Source organism: Gossypium hirsutum, chromosome A04, assembly GCF_007990345.1.
Source record: "Gossypium hirsutum isolate 1008001.06 chromosome A04, Gossypium_hirsutum_v2.1, whole genome shotgun sequence".
In the NCBI taxonomy this organism is placed as follows: domain Eukaryota; kingdom Viridiplantae; phylum Streptophyta; class Magnoliopsida; order Malvales; family Malvaceae; genus Gossypium; species Gossypium hirsutum.
In genome coordinates, this window is record NC_053427.1 from 85,787,755 (window position 1) to 85,809,548 (window position 21,794).

The window sequence follows — 21,794 nt, forward strand, 5'->3', positions numbered from 1 at the left end:
AAAATTTAATCTCACCATGTTAGACGATGGGATTATTGTGAACGCGATAATTTTAGATTGAGCATCGATACATTAAGAACATGTAGCGATATTTTACCCTTCAAAAAATGGTTGTGTCTACTAATCTCCCAATATATTGATACTTTAAGGTATTAATACTTTAATGGTGGTATCAATACCTAACGGTTAACCCTCTAGAAAGGTTTGTGGATACCAACATTAAGAGGTATTGATACTTAAGAATCAAGAATCGATACTTAACCACTCAAATGTTTTAAAAATGTTTTAAACTATTTAAAATAACTAAGAATCAATAAGAGATGGAGCATGCATAAAAAATTCAATTTTGATTTGATTTTGATGAACCAATGATAAATTTAACGACAAAGAAAAAATTATCATTTTTTTTCCTTTTTGCAAACCAAATAGATTTTAAAATATGAATATTGATATTGTGGTAAAAATGGTCATCTTGGGTATGTCCAAACAAAGCTTACTTCCTAGAAAAGTCTTCAAGTGAGTTTTGGTTTATCTCTCCATCTTTTTCTAGAATTATTTTAAATGAATCACCTTATACAAAAGAGATTCACGAAAGTGTATGGATAGTTTTCTAATAGAGTTAGACATACCATTATCGCTTTTAGAATTGTGAGGGGTTTTGGGTGGTGAGATTATCCGGTGTAAAAACAAACTATATGGAGACTGAGAGAGATAAAAGTCAAATTCAAGGCCCATATTTAATGAGAGATGACACATATAAGGTAAACTGTGAGAGTCGTGCTAAAAATGAAGAAAATAATGAAATGAAACAAGCGAGCTACATTGATAATTATTTTGGAGAATTAATTGAGAGTCCAATTTTATACAAAACTGTATTGGGCCACATCCTTTAGAAATCTATTTAACCTCCTATTGCTTATTTTTTAAGCCTAAATTTTAAAGTTTTATCTTTATTTAATAGGTTAAATATTTACGTTTTAATTAAAGATTTAGTTATACAAGACTTATAAAATCGAATATTTAATCAGTTTTAAGAATTTTTAATTACTTATTTATTTATTAAATAGAGTTCGACTATAGATTAAATTGTTAGTGTTGAATTTTGTACTTTTAGGAGTTTATATTTCTTTTAAACTTTATCCTATCAATGGACATATCCATGGGTAGGGCCGAGTTCGGATCGGGCCTTAATAATATTATAGGCCCATTTGATAGGCCTAGGCTTGACCTAAAAAATAGGCTTAAATTTTTTCCCAAACCCGGCTCGGATTATAGATGCTAAACCCTGGCTTGGCCTCTATTAATTTTTTTTTATAAAAAATTTTGAAAAATATAATACACCAACAACACTAAAAACATTAAAATAAATATTTTCTAACAAATTAAAAATAAATTTAAAAAGTCTTTATACTTAAATAGCACTAAGATAGGTGCAACTTAAAAATCAAATACCTCTAAAATAGTAGTAAAATTAATAATAAAACAATAGTTATACAATATCCAAATCATAACAACAAAATAGTAGCAATATAATAGTAAAATGGCAACAAAACAGTGGGCAAATAGTTACAAAACAACAGTGTTTTTATTATTATTACAAATTCAAGCCGAGCCAAAAAACCTTATCCAAGGCCCAACCCATTTCTAAATGGGCTTTTTTTGCCTAAGCTCATTTTTCAAGCTTATATTTTTGCCCAAGCCCTCTCACTTTTCAGGCAGGCCTTCGGGCCGGATCGGGTGGCCTAGTCGATATATAGGTCTAGCCTATGAGTTACCTATATAAAGGAGGTCTAGTCAGTTGTATATTGAAAATTTCTTTTTATTTTGCGTGAAACAAATTTTCTTTGAAAGTTTTGTGATTATTCTCTTATTTATTTTTGGGCTTCGTTACTTTTAAGTCTTTGAAATAGTTGTACGTTTTTAAACTTCAAACCTAATTATCGGCATTTCTAAGCATCTTTTTAAGGGTTTCGTAAGAAAATCGTTTGATTATTGATGTTTTTAATCACGAGTTCATTAAAGGTTACATAAGACACAATTTTATTTATAATATAATTATTAATATTTATATTTGATTATTTTATATCTAGAAAATAAAATATATGTTTATTTTTGTTTATTCCTTATTCACGAATATGTTTATTTAACTTAAACAAATGAATAAGAGCACACATAATTTTAAATAAATGAAGACAAATATTAATTTAAAATGCTTAACCAACACAAATCGAACATGAACAAGTTAAAAATAAATAGGCAAATATGAACAAATGTTCGTTTGTTCAAACTTGGTTCTTTTACTGCCCTCAGGGGCAACGCTAAAAAATTTCACCATTTTAATAGTTTATTTCTTTATAATTTTTTAAGGATTAAATCAATTTTTTTTATCATTTTAAGGAGGGTCAAAGTACAATTTTACCTTTACTAATTTAAAATTTTAAAAAGTTTAAAGGACCTAATTAGAAAAATTTTCAATTTTAAGAGGGCCGCGACCCTGCTAGCTCCCCTAGCTACACCCTTGATTGCTGTACCCCAAAAAAGTTACCAATAATAACGTGACACATGTGTAATTTATGGGTAAAATAAGATGAAAATGACCAAAATGTGACAAACAAAAAGTTAGATACTGATATGAAAAAACATGTATAGTTTAGAGGCCAAAACATAACTTAAAGACAATTAGAATATATGACTTTATTATACTATTAGTGCAAAAATATGGGATTATTTCCATCTTGGTCCTTATCGTTGACATATATAAAGCCTATATAAATATTTTGTTTAATGCAAATTGAAAGTTATTTATATTCATTCACTCTTTCCACGTGATATTTTAATAGATTATGATTTAGTTTGAAAATTTAATTGATTAATGCAATTATTGTTGATGATAATGTTGTGGCTTAGCAATCCCTCACTAGCATATCACCCACATCACCCTAAATCTAAAAATTAAAGTTGATTTAGTATTGACTTGATTGGCATATGTATTGTTGACTATACAATAGGATGTGAGTTTGAATGGGCTGAAATGCATTATCTTCTTATTTATGAGTTGAGGATGAGCTATGGGTAGTTTTAGGTAATGTATCAAAAAGAACTGATATGATCAGAACCATTGTTAAAGAGCTATGTGACCTAAATCTCATCAATTTTTAAAAAAAGTATATAGTGGCAAAATAAGGGGATTAGTGGGGATGAAAGCCCGCAGTACGAATCATGCCGCATAAGTAGAATCCATTTAAAACTACACTTCTTTTATTTGTCATTGGTTAGAATAATGTTTTCCAACCTTTAAAAAAATGTAGTCGAAACTCTTTTTGTATCAATTTTTTCGTTTTTCAACATTAATGAATTTTTTCTCCTCTTCTCGTTGTTTTTTTCTCGAAAGTGTTTCAACATTAGTGAATCGAATCCCTCAATTTGATAACTTTCTTAATTTGGTCCCTAAATTTCTTTTGTATGTTACTCTCAAAACTTGACAACTTTTCTCAATTTGGTTCTTAAACTTTAATTGCGTTCAAAATTACGAAAAAAATTATTAAAAAATTTTCAAAATGCCACCTCATCATAAGTCAACAAAATTCAAGTTTAAGGACTAAGTTGGGAAAAAACACCAAGTTTTAGGACTAATGTGAACAAAAAATGTTTAAGTACCAATTTGAAAAATGTTACTAAGTTCAGGGACTAAATGTTGTTTTAAACCTAAAAAAATTTGCAGCTAATTAGTATTACTTTCCTATTCTGATAATCACCTTATTTGTTAATCAGAAGAAAAAAAAAACCCTAAACACATAGCAAAATAAATAACTAGAAAATAGAGCAAAAATAAAAAATAAAAATCGAAGAAACATCTCTAATTCCTTTCTCTACAATTGTTTCTCTTAATACCCTTTTAGTCTCAAAGACCCAATTTTTAATCGCTTTGTGTTTCATCGTCTGAGATTTGTTTTTCAGGTATTTCTCTTAATCTATGCGTTTTTTTATTAGGTATTTTTGCTTTAACGATAAAAAATAGTTTGCTTTTAAGATCGTTTAATTCCACGCCTTATTGATTTCTTAATTTTTTGCTTATTTTATGGGTTTTTTTTAAAGGTCGAGATTGAACCATGTTGGATTTATTGCTACAGTTTTAATTGGGTGTTGATCTTCAAGCTTTTATGATTTTATTTTTTTTAGATACAAAATTTTGGTAAATTATTTGGGTTATTGGGTATTGGCATTCTTCAACTGAATCATCTGATGCTAAATTTGGTATTTCTTTTTAACTAAATTAAAAAAAAAAAGATTGGGTTTTCTTGTTTTGCTGCATTTTTGTCAAAAAAAAAAAAATCAAAGCTTTAATAGTACAAGAAGCGGTTTACATGATTTCTAAAAGGCCATATCTTGGGTTGTTTGCATTTAGTTTTATGGTTTTGCCAATGTGATGAAGTGCTTATATATTTGTTTGTGTGTGTATGTTTCCTTGATGTAGATTCTGCTTCTGCAAATTACATTTGTTTTTGTAATTTGTGGCTTAAACAGGTGACATTATAAATCCGGGTTTTGGTTCGATCTACTGGTATTGGCTAGAAGCATTTCCAGCAAAATCTTGAATGTTCTTCACCAAAAGATTTTGAACTTTTCCCTGTTTGTGAGCTGAAGCTAAGTGTTAAATAATGAGCACATTTTATATGGTAATACTTTAATTTAATCGTTTTTCTATCTGATATTACTTCTGCTGTGTTCATTCTTTGTTTCTGCTTGTTATGAATGATAATGCATGGAAATGTTGGAAAATTTATGGTTGACTTGTAGGCTTGTAGCACTGGTTTTGTTTTTTCATTTTGGTTTATGCCATGAGTTTAATTGCTTGATTATGCACTTCATTTGAATGAATTGTTATAAAGCTATGTGATATTGTTCATGAATTGAATGGTTGCAAATGTAGTTACTTTTAACGCCAAAATATAAAGCTAAGCTTGCACCTTACACTCGGCTATCAAAATTTGCATTCTTTATACAGTAATGAGTTCGAGTTTGAGTTAGCATCCTGTGTGTAACCGATATTGCATGAGAGTGAATGAGGGACTATTCCTATTCAGAACAAAGGAACAGCCGCAAGTATCTTAAATCTCTAGAGAGTAGGATCTGAAAAGTTAAATAATATTAGTTTCTTGTTCAACTGATTTGAGTCATTTCAATATATTCATAAACCAGCGTATAAGGAGAGGGATAGGGTGTATGAGCAGAAAGATGTAAAAATCTTTCACCTTGGAAGATTATATAAGACCGCAGGATGTAATGTAAGAATTAGTTTATTCTTTACCATTTCCTCTTTAGGTAATGCTTGAGATAGACTCATAGGTAATCTCTTGTAAACATTCTCTCTCAGTGTGCTAGGTTCTGTTAATTTTCATGTTATTTTTTCTTCCTACTAAATGAACTTCATGTCTTGGATCATCTTCTTTCCTTGTAACCATCAATCTGTCAGTTGATATCAGTTCATATCTTAATCTCTAATTGTGCTGGCATGTTAGAAACTAGAACTGTTGGTAATCTGTTTTCATTAGGATAAGTATTTTAACTTTGCGTTGATGTAGATATCATGGTGCATGCTATGTAACATAAAGTTATTCTTGCCTGCACCTACTGTCAGTGCGGTGGTTGTCTCTTTGGGGTCAAAATGTTTACTGGCTGGGGCTTTTACTTGCTGACATACGCTATATGCGGAATTTAACCGGTCAATCTTACATGACCTGAGAAAGCTGAAAAAAAATCACGGGTTTTAGCATCTCTGGCATATTTCTGGGTGGAAGATATCGTCTCTTATGCAACGTCAGGGGGCACCATTAATTCGTTCCCTGAAACTGTTAACGTTGACATGGGGTCTAGTCCTGATAACACTAGTATTGGTCAACCAAATTCTTTGGGTAACATGCTGAATCCTGTGGAAACTCGGTTATCTAATTATACGGTGTCTTCTGGTGGGGCAACGAATGGAAACACATTTACTCCTGATGTTAGGATCTTTAGTGGCTGGAATTCTGGTGAACCGAGCTCTAGATTGAGAACGCAAAACCAGGTGTTTCAGGATGTTCTGAATCACCATCTCGATGATGATGATGGAACAAAAATAGAGCATGGTTGGTCTTCTTCTTATGGTGCTGCTGGGGATGCTCCAAGGTCGGAAGAAAGGCAGATTGAACCACCAAATGTGTTTTTTCCTGGGAGACTGAATAATGGTCGGAGTGGCAATCAGATCAGAAGTGGACCCTTATATTTGCAAGGTTCCAGCTCTACTCATAGCCCACAGAATATGAATCTAACTGAAGGATTTACTAGCCACAGGGGCAATGGAGGGTCATGTGTTGGAACTGGTATCGGTTCAGTTGGACTAGAAAGAGAGCAGGTATCTAATGCCAGTGTTTTTTCTGGAAATGTTGGTAGTTCATCCGGGAGTGGGGAGGAAAATGATGATGGCTCTGGATCTTCTCTGGGTAGTTGGGGTTTATCCTGCAAGAGGAAGGCCGTTGAAGGTACTTCCGAGCAGTCTTATTCTGCTAGTACTTCTGGCAATTCTCAACAAATTGAAAATGTTGCATGGAATACTGTTCCTGCTCGTAATGATGCTTCTAGCCGCTTGAGTTTATCAACTCTCTCACGGAATTTCCTTGATGTTAGCCCCCCTGATCAGCTGAATTCTAGAGTTGGGCTCGGTATGAGAATAGTTAATGATGCATTTCCTTCTTCAGGTACAAGAAGTGCTAATCAAGAAAGCCAACAAGAATTTTTACCATATAGTTTATCGTCAACCGGGGTCGCTGGGTCGTCTAGTTTTGGTTCTCCAACTCACCCTAGAGCTGCCGCATTTGGTGACTCTCTAAACTTAAGATCAGCAGCAGCAATAGCAGGAAATTCTAGTTCCCCCTCAACTCAATCTCATATGAGAACCATTTCTGTTGTGCCAAGAAATGCGCACCCTTTCCCTTGGACTAGCATTTCCAGTTCAAGAACTAGCCACCCATCAGGTTCCATTAATCCTTTAGAGAGAGCTGCTGCATCACGGGAGGAACCAAACATAAGAAATATCCCGAGAAACAATGCAGAGCATCCAATGTTTGTACCAGCAACGCAAGATCCGACAGGATGGAGTTTGGCATCTGAAAATATCAGCACATCTGGAGGCGTTCCGTCTTCTAATCGACCTGGGCCTAGTTCAACCATCCAGTTGCCGTCTCCTTCCTGGATTCCTCCTTGCAACCCGCCAATACAATACCAACAAAGAGTATCAGAAGTTGCACCTTGGTCTTTATTTCCTCCATTTGATTCTGAACCTGGTAGCAGTAGTAGTCGTTTCCCGTCATTATCTTCAGCCCCTTCTTCTTCTTCACGGGAAACAGCACTGTCATCTCGATCTAACAGTCAAGGTAATAATCAAACATACCGAAGGTCAGCTTTCATAGCAGAGAGACAAGGTGATGATGCTCTTGGGAGGCCCCACTCATTGCGAGCTTTGGCTGCTGATATCGAAGGGAGACACCGGCTAATTTCTGAGGTTTGTGTTATGAAGGATTTTTTTTAATTGTTTTCTTATATTTCTAGGCTATCTGAATAGGACTTGCAATTGAACTTATGAAGACATTCCTATAACTTGGTACTCATTTTCTTCTCCATTTGTCAGATTCGTGAAGTCTTGAATGCTATGCGTAGGGGGGAGAACTTACGAATCGAGGTTTGGTTTTTGATTCGTACAATGATTGTTGCCCTGACATTTTCATAGCATATAGTCTAGTTTTGTTTTCTATAGGTCACATGCATGGTGTCACAGTCCATTGTAAGGTATTATCTCCTTTTGGCCCATTGAGCCTCAGTTTTGTCCATAAAAGTGCTTTCCAGGTTGAAGATGGTTTTAACACATAAATCCGAGTCAAACTCTAGTAGATAACCAATGGCTCCTCTCTAGGACCACTACACACATGGCTCGGTATCCTTTTAAGAAAATGTAATAGGATGGATGCTGCACTCTTTTATTCCAACAAAGGAAAAGAAGCAGGTTTCAACTTTGTAAATACTAAATACGTGTCTAAATACTTTCGATACATTCAGGACCATATGCTGTTCGATCCGTTCATATATCATGGTATGGTTGAAACACATGACAGACATAGAGATATGCGCCTTGATGTTGATAACATGTCATACGAGGTAAAAAAGGATTGCTGTTTAATGTTCTATCACTTCACGTTGGAGGTTATTCTTCTCACTTTGCAACTGGAACACTAGGAATTGTTGGCATTAGAAGAACGGATTGGAGACGTGAGCACGGGACTGAATGAGGAAACCATTCTGGAGTTGATGAAACAGCGGAAGTATTCATCTACTACAACTGAATCCACACAAGAACCGGAACCATGTTGTATCTGTCAGGTACAATGCTAAACGAGCAATGATAACCATTACCTGTTTAGTTTTCAGTCTTGTTTTTTGAACTTCAACTATGGCAGGAAGAATACGAGGATGGGGACAATACCGGGATCCTCAATTGTGGGCATGACTTCCATACTAACTGCATCAAACAGTGGTTAATGCTAAAAAACCTGTGTCCTATTTGTAAGACAACTGGGTTGCTTAAATGAAGATCAAAGGCTATTGTGAGAGCCAGAACTTCAATTTTCTTCTCATAAAGAGGATGGATTATATCCGATTTAAGCCTGCTCTTCTTGATCGTAAACTGTAACTTTCGAGGTGATGAAGCAGCCATCAGTTTTATGAATTGCAGAATTGTGTTTGTAGAATCACCTTGCATAAAACATAACGACAATGATATATACATGCATGAAATAATATTTATGACGTTATGTTTCCCATTGCATACTTTTGAATGGATAAACTTTGATAATTACTTAATATTTTCTACGCCAAACTTACCAAAATCAAACTCAAATTCAAAATCTAAAATTCAATCTTTGAATGGAATTTAGTTGTTGTAAATTTATTTTTAAGAATTTAATCTGGAAATTAGTTTATGTAGATTTATTTTTAAGAATTTGATCTTTTTATTTCTCTAAAATTTAAAATTAATTGTTAATACCATTAAAATTATTTTATAAATTTTAAATTTGTTATATCCGTATTTTTTTAGTTACATTGTTGAGTAATTTTTTTATTTTAAAATATCATATAAACTAATTCAAAAATAATTTAATAAGGTTGGGCAAGCGGGGGCTTAGTCCTCTTTAAAATAAAAGAAATTCTGTTTTATCCTCTTAAAAGTTTATGAAATTTTAAGTGAATACATGATGAAACTATAGCTTAACTCCAAAAAAAGATGCATTTTGATTTGATCCTTCTAAAAACTATAAAGATGTCAATAAAATAGTGAAATTGCATTTTAACTCCTATAAAAATATATAATTTATCTTAGTCCCTGAAAAAGCTTTCAGCTTCGCCCTTGAATTGGACCTAAAATTTGAAATCTGAAAAGCAGATGAACTAGTTTCCTCAAAATAAAAATGTGAGGACTGAATTTTAAATTTGTGAATAATACAGGGACCCATGGCATATTTTAACCCAAAGAACAATGGGGAAAAAGGGGAAACAATGAGAACCAATTTTGTAAGCTAACATTAAGGTAACTTAAAAGTATACAATGCTGAAAATATCACCGTAACTATGGATCAATTATCTCTCAGAGTCGCAACGAGTTCAGCCATAGTTAAAACAGAAAGTCAAAGTGGTTTAGTCTATGCTATTTCACTTTTAACCTAAATATGGTACTAGTTATCCGAGTCTCGAATCAAACGCCCCCGGAAGTGACTTCTCCAAACAATACCAGCCAGAAACACGAAGTTAGAAGTCCAGAAAAGAACAAAAGATTTATTGCTGGGATTTTAATTTACAACAGAGTTCCACATGTAGTGGTTTGATCAGTTACAATGACAATCCATGAGCCTCACAAATCCATGCATGAATTGCACCTCTCCTATCCTATCTAATCACTTATGAAACCTTAGAAAAAAAAAAACACTAGAGACAGATCAGAGTCCAAGCAGTGATCAACATACCTCAACTGTCGGTCTTATTCGAGTTTACAGGCACGAATCTGTTGGATCTTCTTCTAGCTACCTACTGCACAGAGAAATTTCCTTTTGCTTACTGGTTCTTCATGCAAGACTACAACATCTCTCACCTTGTCAAACAACTCCTCTAGCTTCTCCACACTGAGCTTTCTATAGTCCAATGTCTTCTTATACCGTTGCTGATATATTTCTTCGAAACAACCCAAGAAAATCCTGCAGGAATAACTCACAAGAATTTCCTGCAACTCGTATTTGAATTGCTCAAGATTATCGTCAGTCTTCCTCTGATCCCGTTTGTCAACTACCACTCTTTCCTCATCGGAGAACTCGTCAGATGAGCCAGCACCTGCAGTGACATCTGTGATTTCCTCGTGAATACCCTTCCCTTTCTTGTCTTTCCTTGTTAGAACCAAAGGAGGTGCACTCGGGTTTGCTTTCCAGTTTCTAAGGTAAACGAATTTCTTATGACCTTTTCCGTCAATTGCCAATGTGTCACCCATCTTTTTGAAAAGATTAACAAGTTTGAGTGCTCCGTACTCGGCCACATAAAGAGGTCTTCCGAAAATCTTTTGATACTCAGCAGGAACACGGGTAAGAGGCATGCATCCTCCTGAAAGTTCAAGCAATTTCACTAGTTGTCCTTTCAAACCTTTTATGTCTCCAGGCTGAACCCACATTGTATCGTTCTGATCATAATAACCGGGACACCCTGAAGCTTCATTCAAACCACATGGGAGACTCTGCGACCTAAAAGTTGCAGGGTAAGAAGGTACGCAAACTGAAGGATTACTTGTATATTCAGCTAAAGATCGTGACACCAACGAGAAATCCCTTGGGTTGTAACAGCTTTGTGAAGCACCTTTATAAACTATTGCCTCTTCCTCATTTTGGCCATCAGGATTGTCACTAATATGGCACCCCATGAAACACCTAGCAATATCAACCGGTCCTCCTCGAGGAGGCATTAAGGCCTTCGAGGGAGGTACAAACCCTTCCCCACGAGCAACACTAGGCCAATCCCAAACAAATTTACCAGCACTGCACAACGCAGATGAAACACCTACCCCAGCAGGAATGACAAGAATGACTATATAGCCACGTTGACCGAGTATGTGAAGAGCCGGAGCAAAATCAACATCCCCCGAAATCAACATGATAGATGAAGGTGGAGGGTTATCAAGAGCAAATAAAAACATGTCAACCAAGATAGCCTTGTCAGCAGCATCTTTCCTTCCATTTGGTACATCTATGAGTTTCACACCAGTTCTCTGACAGCCCTCTCTCAGTCTCCTTGGGAAGGCATTAAAATCTCCATACGCAGAGAACATCATAACAGCTCCTTTGATAACAGGATGCACTCGCAAAGCCATTCTTATATTCCCCGCTACATCTTCAGGACGGACATCGCTTGGGACAGGGCAGTTCTCTATATCCCAAAGGATAGCCACGGAACCGTCTGAGGAGGTTTGCTTTTGCTGGTTCATAGGAGGTGGAAGCACATTCACATTTGAATCCACCACAACAGATCCCCTTTGTTCTGAGGATTCTGAAGGAACTAAGGACGTTGATGCATTTAGATTCGCCATAACCCTTTTCAATCAGAAAACCAACAAGCAGAAAATTTATGGCAAGAAATAGCACAAACCAATACAACGAAATGTATCCTTAAGTCAGAGAAAACCAATCCGATATCTGAAGAAAGAAAACGTCAACAAACTAGTCAAGTGCTAGAATTAATACAACTGAAAGAAAAAAAAAGGAAAGAAAAAAAGGGTATAAAAACTATCGATAAAAGGGTATAACAAAGCATAAGTGGTTCATTACAAGCCATCGATATGGAAGGAAGAAAAAGGAAAGAAAACATGAGTAAACAGTAAAGACTGCGTTACGATTAGTAGCATACAAGCAAAAACTTCCTAATTTAGGGCAATGTTTTGCATGGTTATGAAAAGTACTCACGAGATCGATGTTTCCCTAGCCATTTGTTCTAGATACAACAAGGAATACATTTTAGAAAGAACCTAATATATGGTGCTTGTGAGAACCAAAATGATGGCATAACTTAACTTTGTAACTAATTGTTAAAACAGTGTTTTAATGTTCAAATAGTTATTTATAAGCACTTGATTTGGTAAAAAATGCCAAATACAAAAATGTGAAATATGTATAGAAATGATATTAAATACACAATTAAAAACTGGTCCCACTTTCCATTAAGTGTGGCCTAAGTTCTCAAATTCCACAGATAATATAGATGGTATTGCCCTAGGGTTTATGAATTAAAATTGAAAAATAACCTATCACATAATGAAGATGAAAATCATGAACACACACACACACATATACAAATCTCCTAAATTCAATCACTAAAATAGAAAAGTCCACAGTTAGAATGAACTAAAGAAAAAAAGATTAAAAAAGAACCCTCTAATATCTACTTAAAATCCCATTTTTTCATGGAAAGAAGTAACAAATAATAATTATTAAAAATAACCCTTCAATATCTATTTAAATCCCATTTCCCCCCATGAAACAAAACACCCAATGATCATTCAATCAAAAGAAATACGAAATAAAACAAGAATTAACACCGAGAGAAACAAAAAAGGGGTATAGGGGTATACCTTATGTGAAGAATCTCAGATCCTGAAAGCCTGAATCCAAAAACAAACAGCAAAAAAAGATCCAATATTTATTAAAAAAAGGGATATTTATTTGATACCAAGAAAAGGGAAAAAGGAAAGTTGAATAACAAAATAGGTTTAAGTTCAGGAAAGAAGGAACCTGTGGGAAAAGAAAAGTATTTTGGGTGATGGGTTTAAAAGAACTGATTTTGCTTTGTTAAGTAGAGCTACTGTTTTTCCATTTTCTTAAGATTAGATTTTGGGCTGTTTTCAGGCTTTGGTTTATTTTTGTATTGTTTTGGGGAAGAAAAGATATTACCAAACATTTTTTGGGGTAAATTACAGTAGAGGTCACCCAACAATAGTTTTTTCCTTTTTTTACAAAATGGTCACTCAACTATTAGTAAATTTCTTCTTTGGTCATTTAACAATATAAAGTTACAAAATGATCATCTAACTATTCAATTTTGTCTTTTTGGTCACCAGTGAAAAAATGGAAACACTCAAAAATCCAAGAAGGTAGGGTAGACCTGCCCGACCCGAAAGTCTTTCTAAAAAGTGAGAGGAATTAGGCAAAAATATAGATCTGAAAAATAGATTTGGACAAAAAAAATGCCCGTTTAGAAAATGGGACGAGGCTCGTGTAAGGTTCTTTTTTTGTCAAGGCTTGGCCCGAATTTGTAAAAAAAAAGAAGTTACTGTTTTATTGTTGTTTTCCCACAGTTTTATTGTCATTTCATTATTATGTTGCTATTATTTGTATATTGTATAATTGTTATTTTATTATTAATTCCGCTACAATTTTAGATTTATTTGCTTATTAAGTTGCACTTATCTCAGTCTTATTTAAGTATAAAGAGTTTTTTTAATTTATTTTCAATTTGTTTGGAAACATTAATTTTAATATTTTTTATTTTTTTTGATGTATTATTTTTTTAATTTTTTATATAAAAAATTTAATATAGGCCACCGAGCGCGAGTTTAGCATCTATAATTCGCGTAGGGCTTGAGTGAAAATATAGACCCATTTTTTTGGCCAGGCTTAGGCCTATCAAATGGTCTAGAATTTTGTCTCGGTTCGGCTCGTGGACAAGTCTATGATTGAGTGCCTAGAAAAGACAAATCAAAAAATTTATTACCAAACAATTTTGAAGGAAATAATTAAAATACACGGCTCGATTTTGTTTTTGTAAGAACACGTGGAATTTCTTAAACCTTCCCATGAGATAAAAAATATATATTTTTATATGAAATTATTAATAATTTTAAATTATGATAATTTATATTCATTCCCTCAAAAAGATTATATTCATATACCAAAAGTGTGTTAAAAATAACTTCAAAAATCGTGTTAAAATATTTTTAAAATGATCAAAATTAAAGAATACAAAAAAATTGTGTTAGAAATAACTTTAAATTTTATAAAAATATATTAAGAAAAACAAAATAAATAAAATATAATTGTAAAAAGAACAAATAAACATAAAGGCTTGATTATCAAGTTGAAAGGGAGAATGGTGAATGTCGGTTATTTAGCTCAACATAATAAAACAATCGGTTAAATTATTATTTGGGGCCTTAACTTGACAATAACTCTCATATTTGGCCTAGACTTTTTTCAATTTAGTTCCTAAACTTGATAATTGTTTTCATATTAGGGCTTGGCCAGTTTTTTTTGTCCATCAATTTGACAATTGTTTCCATATTAAGAACTAAACTTGACACTTGTTCTCATATTAACCCCAAAGGTTTGTTCTCATATTAACCCCAAAGGTTATTTAACCCTAAAACAACATGAAATAAACTTGGCGGTGATTGACTTGGCATACCTTAATAAATATAAGGTAAAAAGACCTCTATTGTCCATCTCAACTTCGAAATTGAGCAAATTAATCTCTCTAAAAAATCAAAGTAATTTAATCCCTGTTAATTTTGAAACTGAACAATTAAGGACAAATAATCACGACATTAATGTCTTTCGTTAATTGTGCATAATTTTGATTTGTATAATAACAAAATTACCCCTTGATGTTTACATATTTTTTAAATTTGGTATTTAATGTAAAAAAAATCAATAAATTTAGCCTCAATGTTTACACATTTACAAAAATATTGCGAGCTAAATTTGTTAAACCATGACCAATTTGATAAAATGTGTAATTTATGTGAGGTAAATTTGTTAGTATACCGATAAAATTTATGTAAAATTGATGAAAAGCATTAATGTTGTGATTAATTTTTTTTAGTTGTTCACTTTCAAAATTGACAGAGTTTAAATTGCTTCGATTTTTTTAAGAGAGACCAAATTGCTCAATATAGAAATTGAGAGGAACTGAAAGATCATTTTACCTAAATATATATTTAAACCCAATAACCCATTTAAGAACCAAACCCAAGCCCAATATCAATCGTAAGCCCAAAGTAAACCTGAACGCTAATAATTTCAAATACCCAACTTGAACCGGCCAACCCATTGCCCAAAATCCCAAAATAAAAATGTAATAATAATTAAAAGAATCTAATAATTATAACTTGCTAAACCCAAATTCCCAACAGAAAAGGAAAAACCCTTACCCGCTGCTCAGCCGCCCCGACCACTGTGTGTCTGTGTCCGTCGGTCTCTCCAAGGTATCTCTGTCCGTCAGTCGTCGGTCTCTCACTAAGTTGTTCAGCTGTGCTGCGGCCTTGCTTCACCACCTCACCTCACCTCACCTGAGTTCGCTGGCCGCCGCCACCGTCCATCTCACTCTCTCAACGGTAACGTTTCTCCCTCTGTCACTCTTTCGGATACTTTTTTATTTGTTGCTTTCTTCTCTTTGAATTTCGAAAATCTACCTCATTTATGCTTTTAGATAGTCATTCCAAACTCGATTATTGTACATGTTAATTTGTTTGGCAGCCCCCAGCAAAATCTGTGTGTGTGTGTGTTTTCTTATCTGTGTGAGAGAGAAAGATAGATAGAAGGAATTCTGCATTTGTAGAAACGTTGCAGTTTGAAAAAAAAAAATACTGAAGCAAATCAAACTCGGTAACGGAAGATTGGTCACTTTTCTTTTTCTAGCAATGGGAAAGAGAGGAAACATCTCGAAGAAAGATAAGAGAAATTCTAAGAGAAGACATAGTGCCAATGATGCCTTCAATCCTGAGAACGTGGACGATGAAATTGATGTTTGTAAGTTCACTTTCACTGTGTTTTTTCATAAATTATTTATATTTATACTTTTTATTATTATTTAATTTACTTTCTGCAGTTCATAAGCAAAGGGATGTTGTTCCCTTGAATATGGATGGGGATTTTAGAGATTCAGATGATGAAGATGATGAACATCCTGTTTTTGATCTTCAGGTTCTTATTTTTATTTGTTTCATTTGTTAAAATTTTAGTTTAAGATGTGTGTCATTAGTGTTTGGAAGAAACCTTATGAATGAAACCTGTAAAAGGAAGAGAGCAAAGTTTTTGTCACTGTGACTCTAACATACAAGATAATTTGAAAAGAATTGATTTTGAAATAAAAATAAGAATAATTAAAAAATGATTGCTAGAGGATGGCGAGTTTGTACTAAATAGTAGAATGTTAATAGAACTGCTATTGGCGACTGTATCAAGAGTGGTGGCAATACATTTCCTTTTTGTATTACATATTTATTGTGTCTTTGTCTTTCCGTATATAGGATACCGATGATGATGATGATGAGGGAGATGACGATGATATCGATGATGCTCAAGTTTCTAAGTTTGCAGCAAAAAGTAAGAGAGTTCAGAATATTTTGCAGTTTGTTGCATTTCTTTAATATTAATATAATGAATGTTTGGCATGCATGTTATAAAACATTAATTACTAGAACACAAAATGATTTGTCTTGTTCATTGAATTTGCTGATACATTTTGGGTTTTATTTAAATTAAGATACTAGAATTTTTGTGTGAATTGTTGGTTTAGAAGAATGGTGCCTAATGTTTCTACAGTACTAGCTACCTCCCTCTGTCTCTCGCTTGCTTTCACTGTTAATTTACTTGATATTGGTCTGAAATTATTCTTCTTTGTAGAAGAAACTGGCTTAGTTACATAGTCCCCCCAACCCCCCAGTGCTCCTTTTTCTACCTTCCATATGATTTTGAAGGTGATAATTTAGATAGATATGTCTACTTTGTTGTATGATGCATCCTTTTCAAGTATATGCAGTTCACATTTTCTTGGAGTTGCATTTCTATCAATTACTTATTGCATGTGATTTGCAGTTGCAAGGCAACATAAATTCTTGAGAGCAAAGTTTGGGGGAGCTGAGGATGAAATGCATGAAGAAGAAGAAGATGATGAGGATGATAAAGAAGAAATGGGTCAATGGGGTGGAATAAAGAGCAGATATTATGGTGGTGATAATCGTGATTTTGAGGTTAGAATTTGAACTTCAGGTTTCTTTCTGGTTCCTTTCATATTGGTTACTTGACTGCCTTCTTTTGCTGCTGCGTGATTTTCAAGGACGGCTGTTTGTGAATGACATTCCTTTGAAGATTCTTTCATGTCTTCTTTTGAATAGATGAATTTTTTTTCACTTATTGTTTGATGTACTTCTGAAGTTGCACTCAAGTGACGATGAGGCTCCCAGGGAAGAGGAGGAAGAGGTGAAAGAGATACAGAAGGAAAGAGCGAAAAATTTATCAATTGAAGACTTTGGCCTTGAAGATGCTAGTGATGACGAGACTAATAGAGAATTGACCTTAGAGGTGAGGAGGCTTGCTTGCTACCTGTTATTTTGGCATTTAGAACTTTGTTTGCTCATGTAAGGGATATGAACTTCAAATATTTTAGTCACAGAAAATGTTTCTGGCACAGGAAATGTCATCGAAAGGAAAAGGTGGAAAATTATCCCTAGCAAGTGAAGAACCTGTGGATGACGTGGCTACATTTGAGGAGGTCAAGAAGGATTTGAATGCTTTGTCAAAGGAAGAGCAGATGGATGTGGTACACAGGTGTGGTTTTTGTCTTTCGGTTTTTTCATTTTTTACCATTTCATCTATTGTTGGTATGTTTTATAACTTATATTTACTCCCTATCCTACATCAACATCTGTAAGCATTGTGTTTAAGCATCGTTTATTTTCTATACTTATGTTTGTTAAATCTTTGATCATTTTTCTTGTTTTTTGTTTATCAATCTTCTGGTTGTAAAGCTCTTTGTTTTATTAATGGTTCTCTTTGAATGCATTGTCTGAGTGGCTGATGGAAGGTCTCTGCCTCTCTCTACCTCCATAGATTAATGGGTTTTTAAGACAAATATTTATGAATTGTATTTGAAAATTTTGGATTCTGTGGACATTTTTTTTAAGTTTTGAATCCACTTGTGTTGAACTATATGCCTCAACATTTTTTTGTTTAATGGAAACCTTAACCAATTTATTGCCTAGAAGAAGTATCCTCTGTATCTTATTACATGCACCGGATATTCACTCTTCTTTTTTGGATGGGTTTGAGGGTTGATTGTTTGGTTTTTCTTAGTCTTACCCCATGGCTTAAAGTCAATAGTTTTGCTCCTCAGTTCTGCACCAGAATTAATTGGCTTATTGTCAGAGCTAAATGCTGCACTCGAAGAGCTTGAAAGCAAAGTTAATCCACTTTTAAGAAAGGTGTTCTTCTTCTCTTTTGTTATTTTTGTTTTTGAATAGAAGGGTAATACTATACTTGATCTGCCAACTGATTTGGCAGCATATATGCATGTTGGGTCCATCTAGGTCATTTGGGAAACTTCAAGTGTGTGGTTTGAGATGATTACATGTTTTTTTGTGGTTAATTTGGAAATAAAGTTTTTAAACTCCACAAGCAAGGTTGGCTGGTTGCTATATTTCTGATATATAACAATATATGGTAACGGGTCTAATCTTCTTATCTCCACAATCGGTGTGTAGGATAACTTTTCTTGCTTTAAAGGATAATTTCGGACTTTGGATGTAACATCAGATTCCTCATATTCTTTGCTGACATGTTAAAGGATTTTATGTGTTTCAAAGGCTAAAGAAGGGAAGATCCTTTTGGAAGGTGGAATGCGCTATTTGGAGGTGAAGCAGATTCTTTTGCTGGCCTATTGTCAAGCAATAACCTTTTATCTTCTTCTCAAGTCTGAAGGGCAGCCTGTTCGTGGTCATCCCGTCTTAGGTCGTATTGTGGAGATCCAAGGCTTACTTGATAAGGTCATTATCCTTGAAAAGTGAATATTGTATTCTAGATTTATGAATTTATTTCTATGCTATTCACAATGCTTTCCATGATTGAGTTTCTTTCCCCCTTGTATTTGCTGACTTGTAGTGGTTGGTTATATCTGATGGATGCTTCTGTGTAGATCTTATTTCATTGCATTTAACCCATTATTCTATTTCCTCTTTCTGATGCTTGCTCCACTTAACAGGTGAAACAACTTGGTGGGAACCTTTCTTCTGAATGGAAGGAGATTCTGAAGAATAAAGAGGCTGAAATGGGACAAAACTTGGTTAAAGAGAGTGCTGAACCGATATCTGACTCTGGCACTAAGGATCATGGTACATCACTAGTAACGGATTTACAAATGGCTGAGGTAGTCAAAGTTAGCATCACTGTTGTCTCTCCCTAATATGCCATTTAGGTTTGTGTTTTTGCTTGTCGTTTGATCTCTTATTTCATGAATCAGCTTGAAGACACACCTAATTTGCTAAAAATGGAGTTTGCTAGTAACCTTGATAACAAGGGGATGAAACTTAAGCGTGAGGTAAGATGTGCCTACTGCTTCATATTTCCTTCTATTTCTTTGTCTCTGTTATGTAGTAAGTAGCAATATATCTTACTTGATATTCTCCAAAATAAATGCAGAATGACCAAGTAGGTGTACAAAGCAGGGAAATGTTAAAAGTAAGAGCAGCTCTTGAGGAGAAACTGAAAGAGAAGGGAATCTTTAGTTCCAACATCCAAAAGCCTGATAAAACCAAGAAACATAGGAAACCAGTGAAGGGGTATTGCCGCTTTTCCTCTTGTTTTGTAATTAGCTACCCCTTTTGACAGTACCGAGTACTAATTCATTCAACTTTGACGAAACAGACAGCTTGAAACATATGATGATTTTGTTGATGATGCTATGGATGTTGAAGGAAGTGCTCATGGATTAAGTAACGGGCATGCAAGCTCAAACCATTCTAATATTTCCAAACTTATTACAGCTAGACAGAACAAGTCCAAGGTATAAATCTCAACAAGATTTCCTGTTTTTATGTCTCCAGTAAACTATTAAGATTGATAGAAATCCCTTTGATGAGCTTTCTGAATGTATTTGGAAGTAGCAAGTGTATTGAATGACCGTTGTTAACCTCTTTATGGGACAAGCCAATTACCTACTCAAAACAATATGTTAAGTTTACTCCCAGCCTTTTTTTGAGTTGAGCATGCCTGTTACTGGTAGCAATTGGGCAGGTCAATTCACTTTGTTATAGTGTTTGCATGTTAAACTTTGCATCATGATTGATTTGTACCATGGATTTTTTTTGACTTTTCTCTTGTCCCTCCCTTCTACCCTGTTGAGAAGGTCATATCTGGTGATGATGATTTACCCAAGAGAGATGATATTGGAGAAAGACGGAGGAAACATGAACTCAGAGTATTAGCAGGAGCAACAGTTAAATCCGAGGATGATCATGGAGGTGAATATGACATGTTGGAAGAAGATGATGGGGGTAATGGAGGCATTTCTGGGGACGAGGATGGTGATACGGAAGACACTGAGGAATCAGAAGATGAATTTTACAAACAAGTTAAGCAACAAAGAGCCGCAAAACTTGCTGCAAAGGCTGAGATATATACAAGGTATGTTCCTCCACTGCATTTTTAGATGTCTATCTACTTTTAAACCGGTTCATATAGACTGTTATCTGATGTGTTTCCTTTTGCAGGACCTCAGCGCCTCCCTCGTTACCTGAAACCGTCGATGGAAAACGACTGATAACTCATCAGGTTCTTACATTATTCTGTCGTATTGCTTAGTTATTGTTCTTCACTTCTCCCTAACACAAAAAAAAAATCATGTCAAATTGCAACAGATAGAGAAGAATAGAGGTTTGACTCGACAACGGAATAAGAACATCAAAAATCCAAGGAAGAAATACAGGGTATTATTCTTTCTGATAATATACTTTTAGTCAAATTGTATGAGTTTGTGGATTCATGTTTCTCACTGCTGTTGTTTGTGTGATGGGGTTTACAGTTGCAAAGCAAGAAACGAGAGAAACAAAGGAAAGGTCAGGTCCGGGATACCCGAAAACCAGTTGGTCAATACGGCGGAGAAGCCTCTGGTATCAATGTTGGAATCAGTAGGAGTATTAGATTCAAGGGCTGAATTAAAGCCTAAAGCATCAAGAAAGCTAGTAATAGCTCCAATTTTGTGTTAAGATTGTAGCAAAAATGGTCACCATCTTTTTAGTCTAAAACCGTTCAATGACTGGTCCGAAACTGTTAAATGCCCCGCTGATGTGACCGTTATCTTGATGACATATTTTGGAATTTATTGTTTTAACACATAAATTTTCATGTCATTTATTTTATAAAAGCTAAACAAAATTAAAACCAATTCCATCTCTAATTATCCTCTCAATCACTTTGTTCGGAACAACTTTCGTTGTTGTTGGCTTCTCCTCCGACGTAGTCTGTTGTGGCCATAGACAGAAGCTGAGGTGGAAAATGATAGTGTGGTGGTCGGATAGGAAAATAGAGGGGCGTTGGCTTTTATAAACAAAGTTTTCAGGCAGCCACTTGGGTGGGAATTGCACATTTTCCCTTTTTGTTTAAAGTTTGAATTTTTTTTAAAGTTTTCACAATAAAATATGTTTTATTTCTTTGACTTTTTTTGTGTATGAATTGCTATGGCAAATTGAGCAAGTATAAATTGAGTTTTTATGAACTGAAATGTGAAGTCACTTTTGGGTTTACGTTTGGAATGTTTTGACACATGGAGGACTAGGCCGGAGAGGAAAGTGTTCCGGCGAGGATTTTTTAAAAACAAATATCCGGCGAGTCCGATGACGAAAAAAAATTTTCTGACAAAGATGAAGAATTACTTGATAGGAATGTATTAATTATGAATTAAACCATAATAAA

At 34.3% G+C, this 21,794-nt stretch overlaps 3 protein-coding genes across 10 annotated transcripts; 2 read left to right on the top strand and 1 right to left on the bottom strand.

Moving 5' to 3' along the window:
- The first annotated feature begins 3,752 nt into the window (after window positions 1-3,752).
- LOC107945132 (E3 ubiquitin-protein ligase MBR2) lies at window positions 3,753-8,854 on the top strand. 3 transcript variants are annotated; one of them, XM_016878990.2, is made up of 7 exons: window positions 3,753-3,957; window positions 4,525-4,676; window positions 5,583-7,537; window positions 7,664-7,714; window positions 8,089-8,187; window positions 8,266-8,409; window positions 8,487-8,854. In XM_016878990.2, the coding sequence occupies exons 3-7, from the start codon at window positions 5,864-5,866 to the stop codon at window positions 8,616-8,618; spliced, it is 2,100 nt and encodes a 699-aa protein (XP_016734479.2). In that variant the 5' UTR covers window positions 3,753-3,957; window positions 4,525-4,676; window positions 5,583-5,863; the 3' UTR covers window positions 8,619-8,854. The 3 variants fall into 3 exon arrangements, with proteins under 3 accessions (XP_016734479.2, XP_016734481.2, XP_016734480.2); XM_016878992.2 differs by having other exon boundaries at window positions 5,639-7,537; XM_016878991.2 differs by having other exon boundaries at window positions 3,759-3,957; window positions 4,475-4,676.
- A 984-nt stretch (window positions 8,855-9,838) lies between these two features.
- Window positions 9,839-12,967, bottom strand: LOC107945131 (uncharacterized). Of its 3 annotated transcripts, none has more exons than XM_041111635.1 (3): window positions 12,846-12,967; window positions 12,686-12,715; window positions 9,839-11,753 (listed from the first exon to the last, which is right to left on the bottom strand). In XM_041111635.1, exon 3 carries the CDS (start codon window positions 11,645-11,647, stop codon window positions 10,100-10,102), a length of 1,548 nt encoding a protein of 515 aa, XP_040967569.1. In that variant the 5' UTR covers window positions 11,648-11,753; window positions 12,686-12,715; window positions 12,846-12,967; the 3' UTR covers window positions 9,839-10,099. The 3 variants fall into 3 exon arrangements, with proteins under 3 accessions (XP_040967569.1, XP_040967570.1, XP_040967568.1); XM_041111636.1 differs by having other exon boundaries at window positions 9,839-11,651; window positions 12,846-12,963; XM_041111634.1 differs by having other exon boundaries at window positions 9,839-11,651; window positions 12,686-12,957.
- A 2,210-nt stretch (window positions 12,968-15,177) lies between these two features.
- LOC107945130 (something about silencing protein 10) lies at window positions 15,178-21,267 on the top strand. Of its 4 annotated transcripts, none has more exons than XM_041111639.1 (17): window positions 15,178-15,442; window positions 15,747-15,857; window positions 15,937-16,031; window positions 16,358-16,433; window positions 16,926-17,080; window positions 17,265-17,411; window positions 17,521-17,657; window positions 18,223-18,310; window positions 18,692-18,871; window positions 19,087-19,251; window positions 19,345-19,422; window positions 19,524-19,663; window positions 19,749-19,887; window positions 20,230-20,507; window positions 20,594-20,654; window positions 20,741-20,809; window positions 20,905-21,267. In XM_041111639.1, exons 2-17 carry the CDS (start codon window positions 15,749-15,751, stop codon window positions 21,034-21,036), a joined length of 2,049 nt encoding a protein of 682 aa, XP_040967573.1. In that variant the 5' UTR covers window positions 15,178-15,442; window positions 15,747-15,748; the 3' UTR covers window positions 21,037-21,267. The 4 variants fall into 4 exon arrangements, with proteins under 4 accessions (XP_040967573.1, XP_040967572.1, XP_040967574.1 ...); XM_041111638.1 differs by having other exon boundaries at window positions 15,211-15,442; window positions 15,585-15,857; window positions 19,087-19,260; XM_041111640.1 differs by having other exon boundaries at window positions 15,211-15,442; window positions 15,585-15,857.
- Window positions 21,268-21,794: the final 527 nt, after the last annotated feature.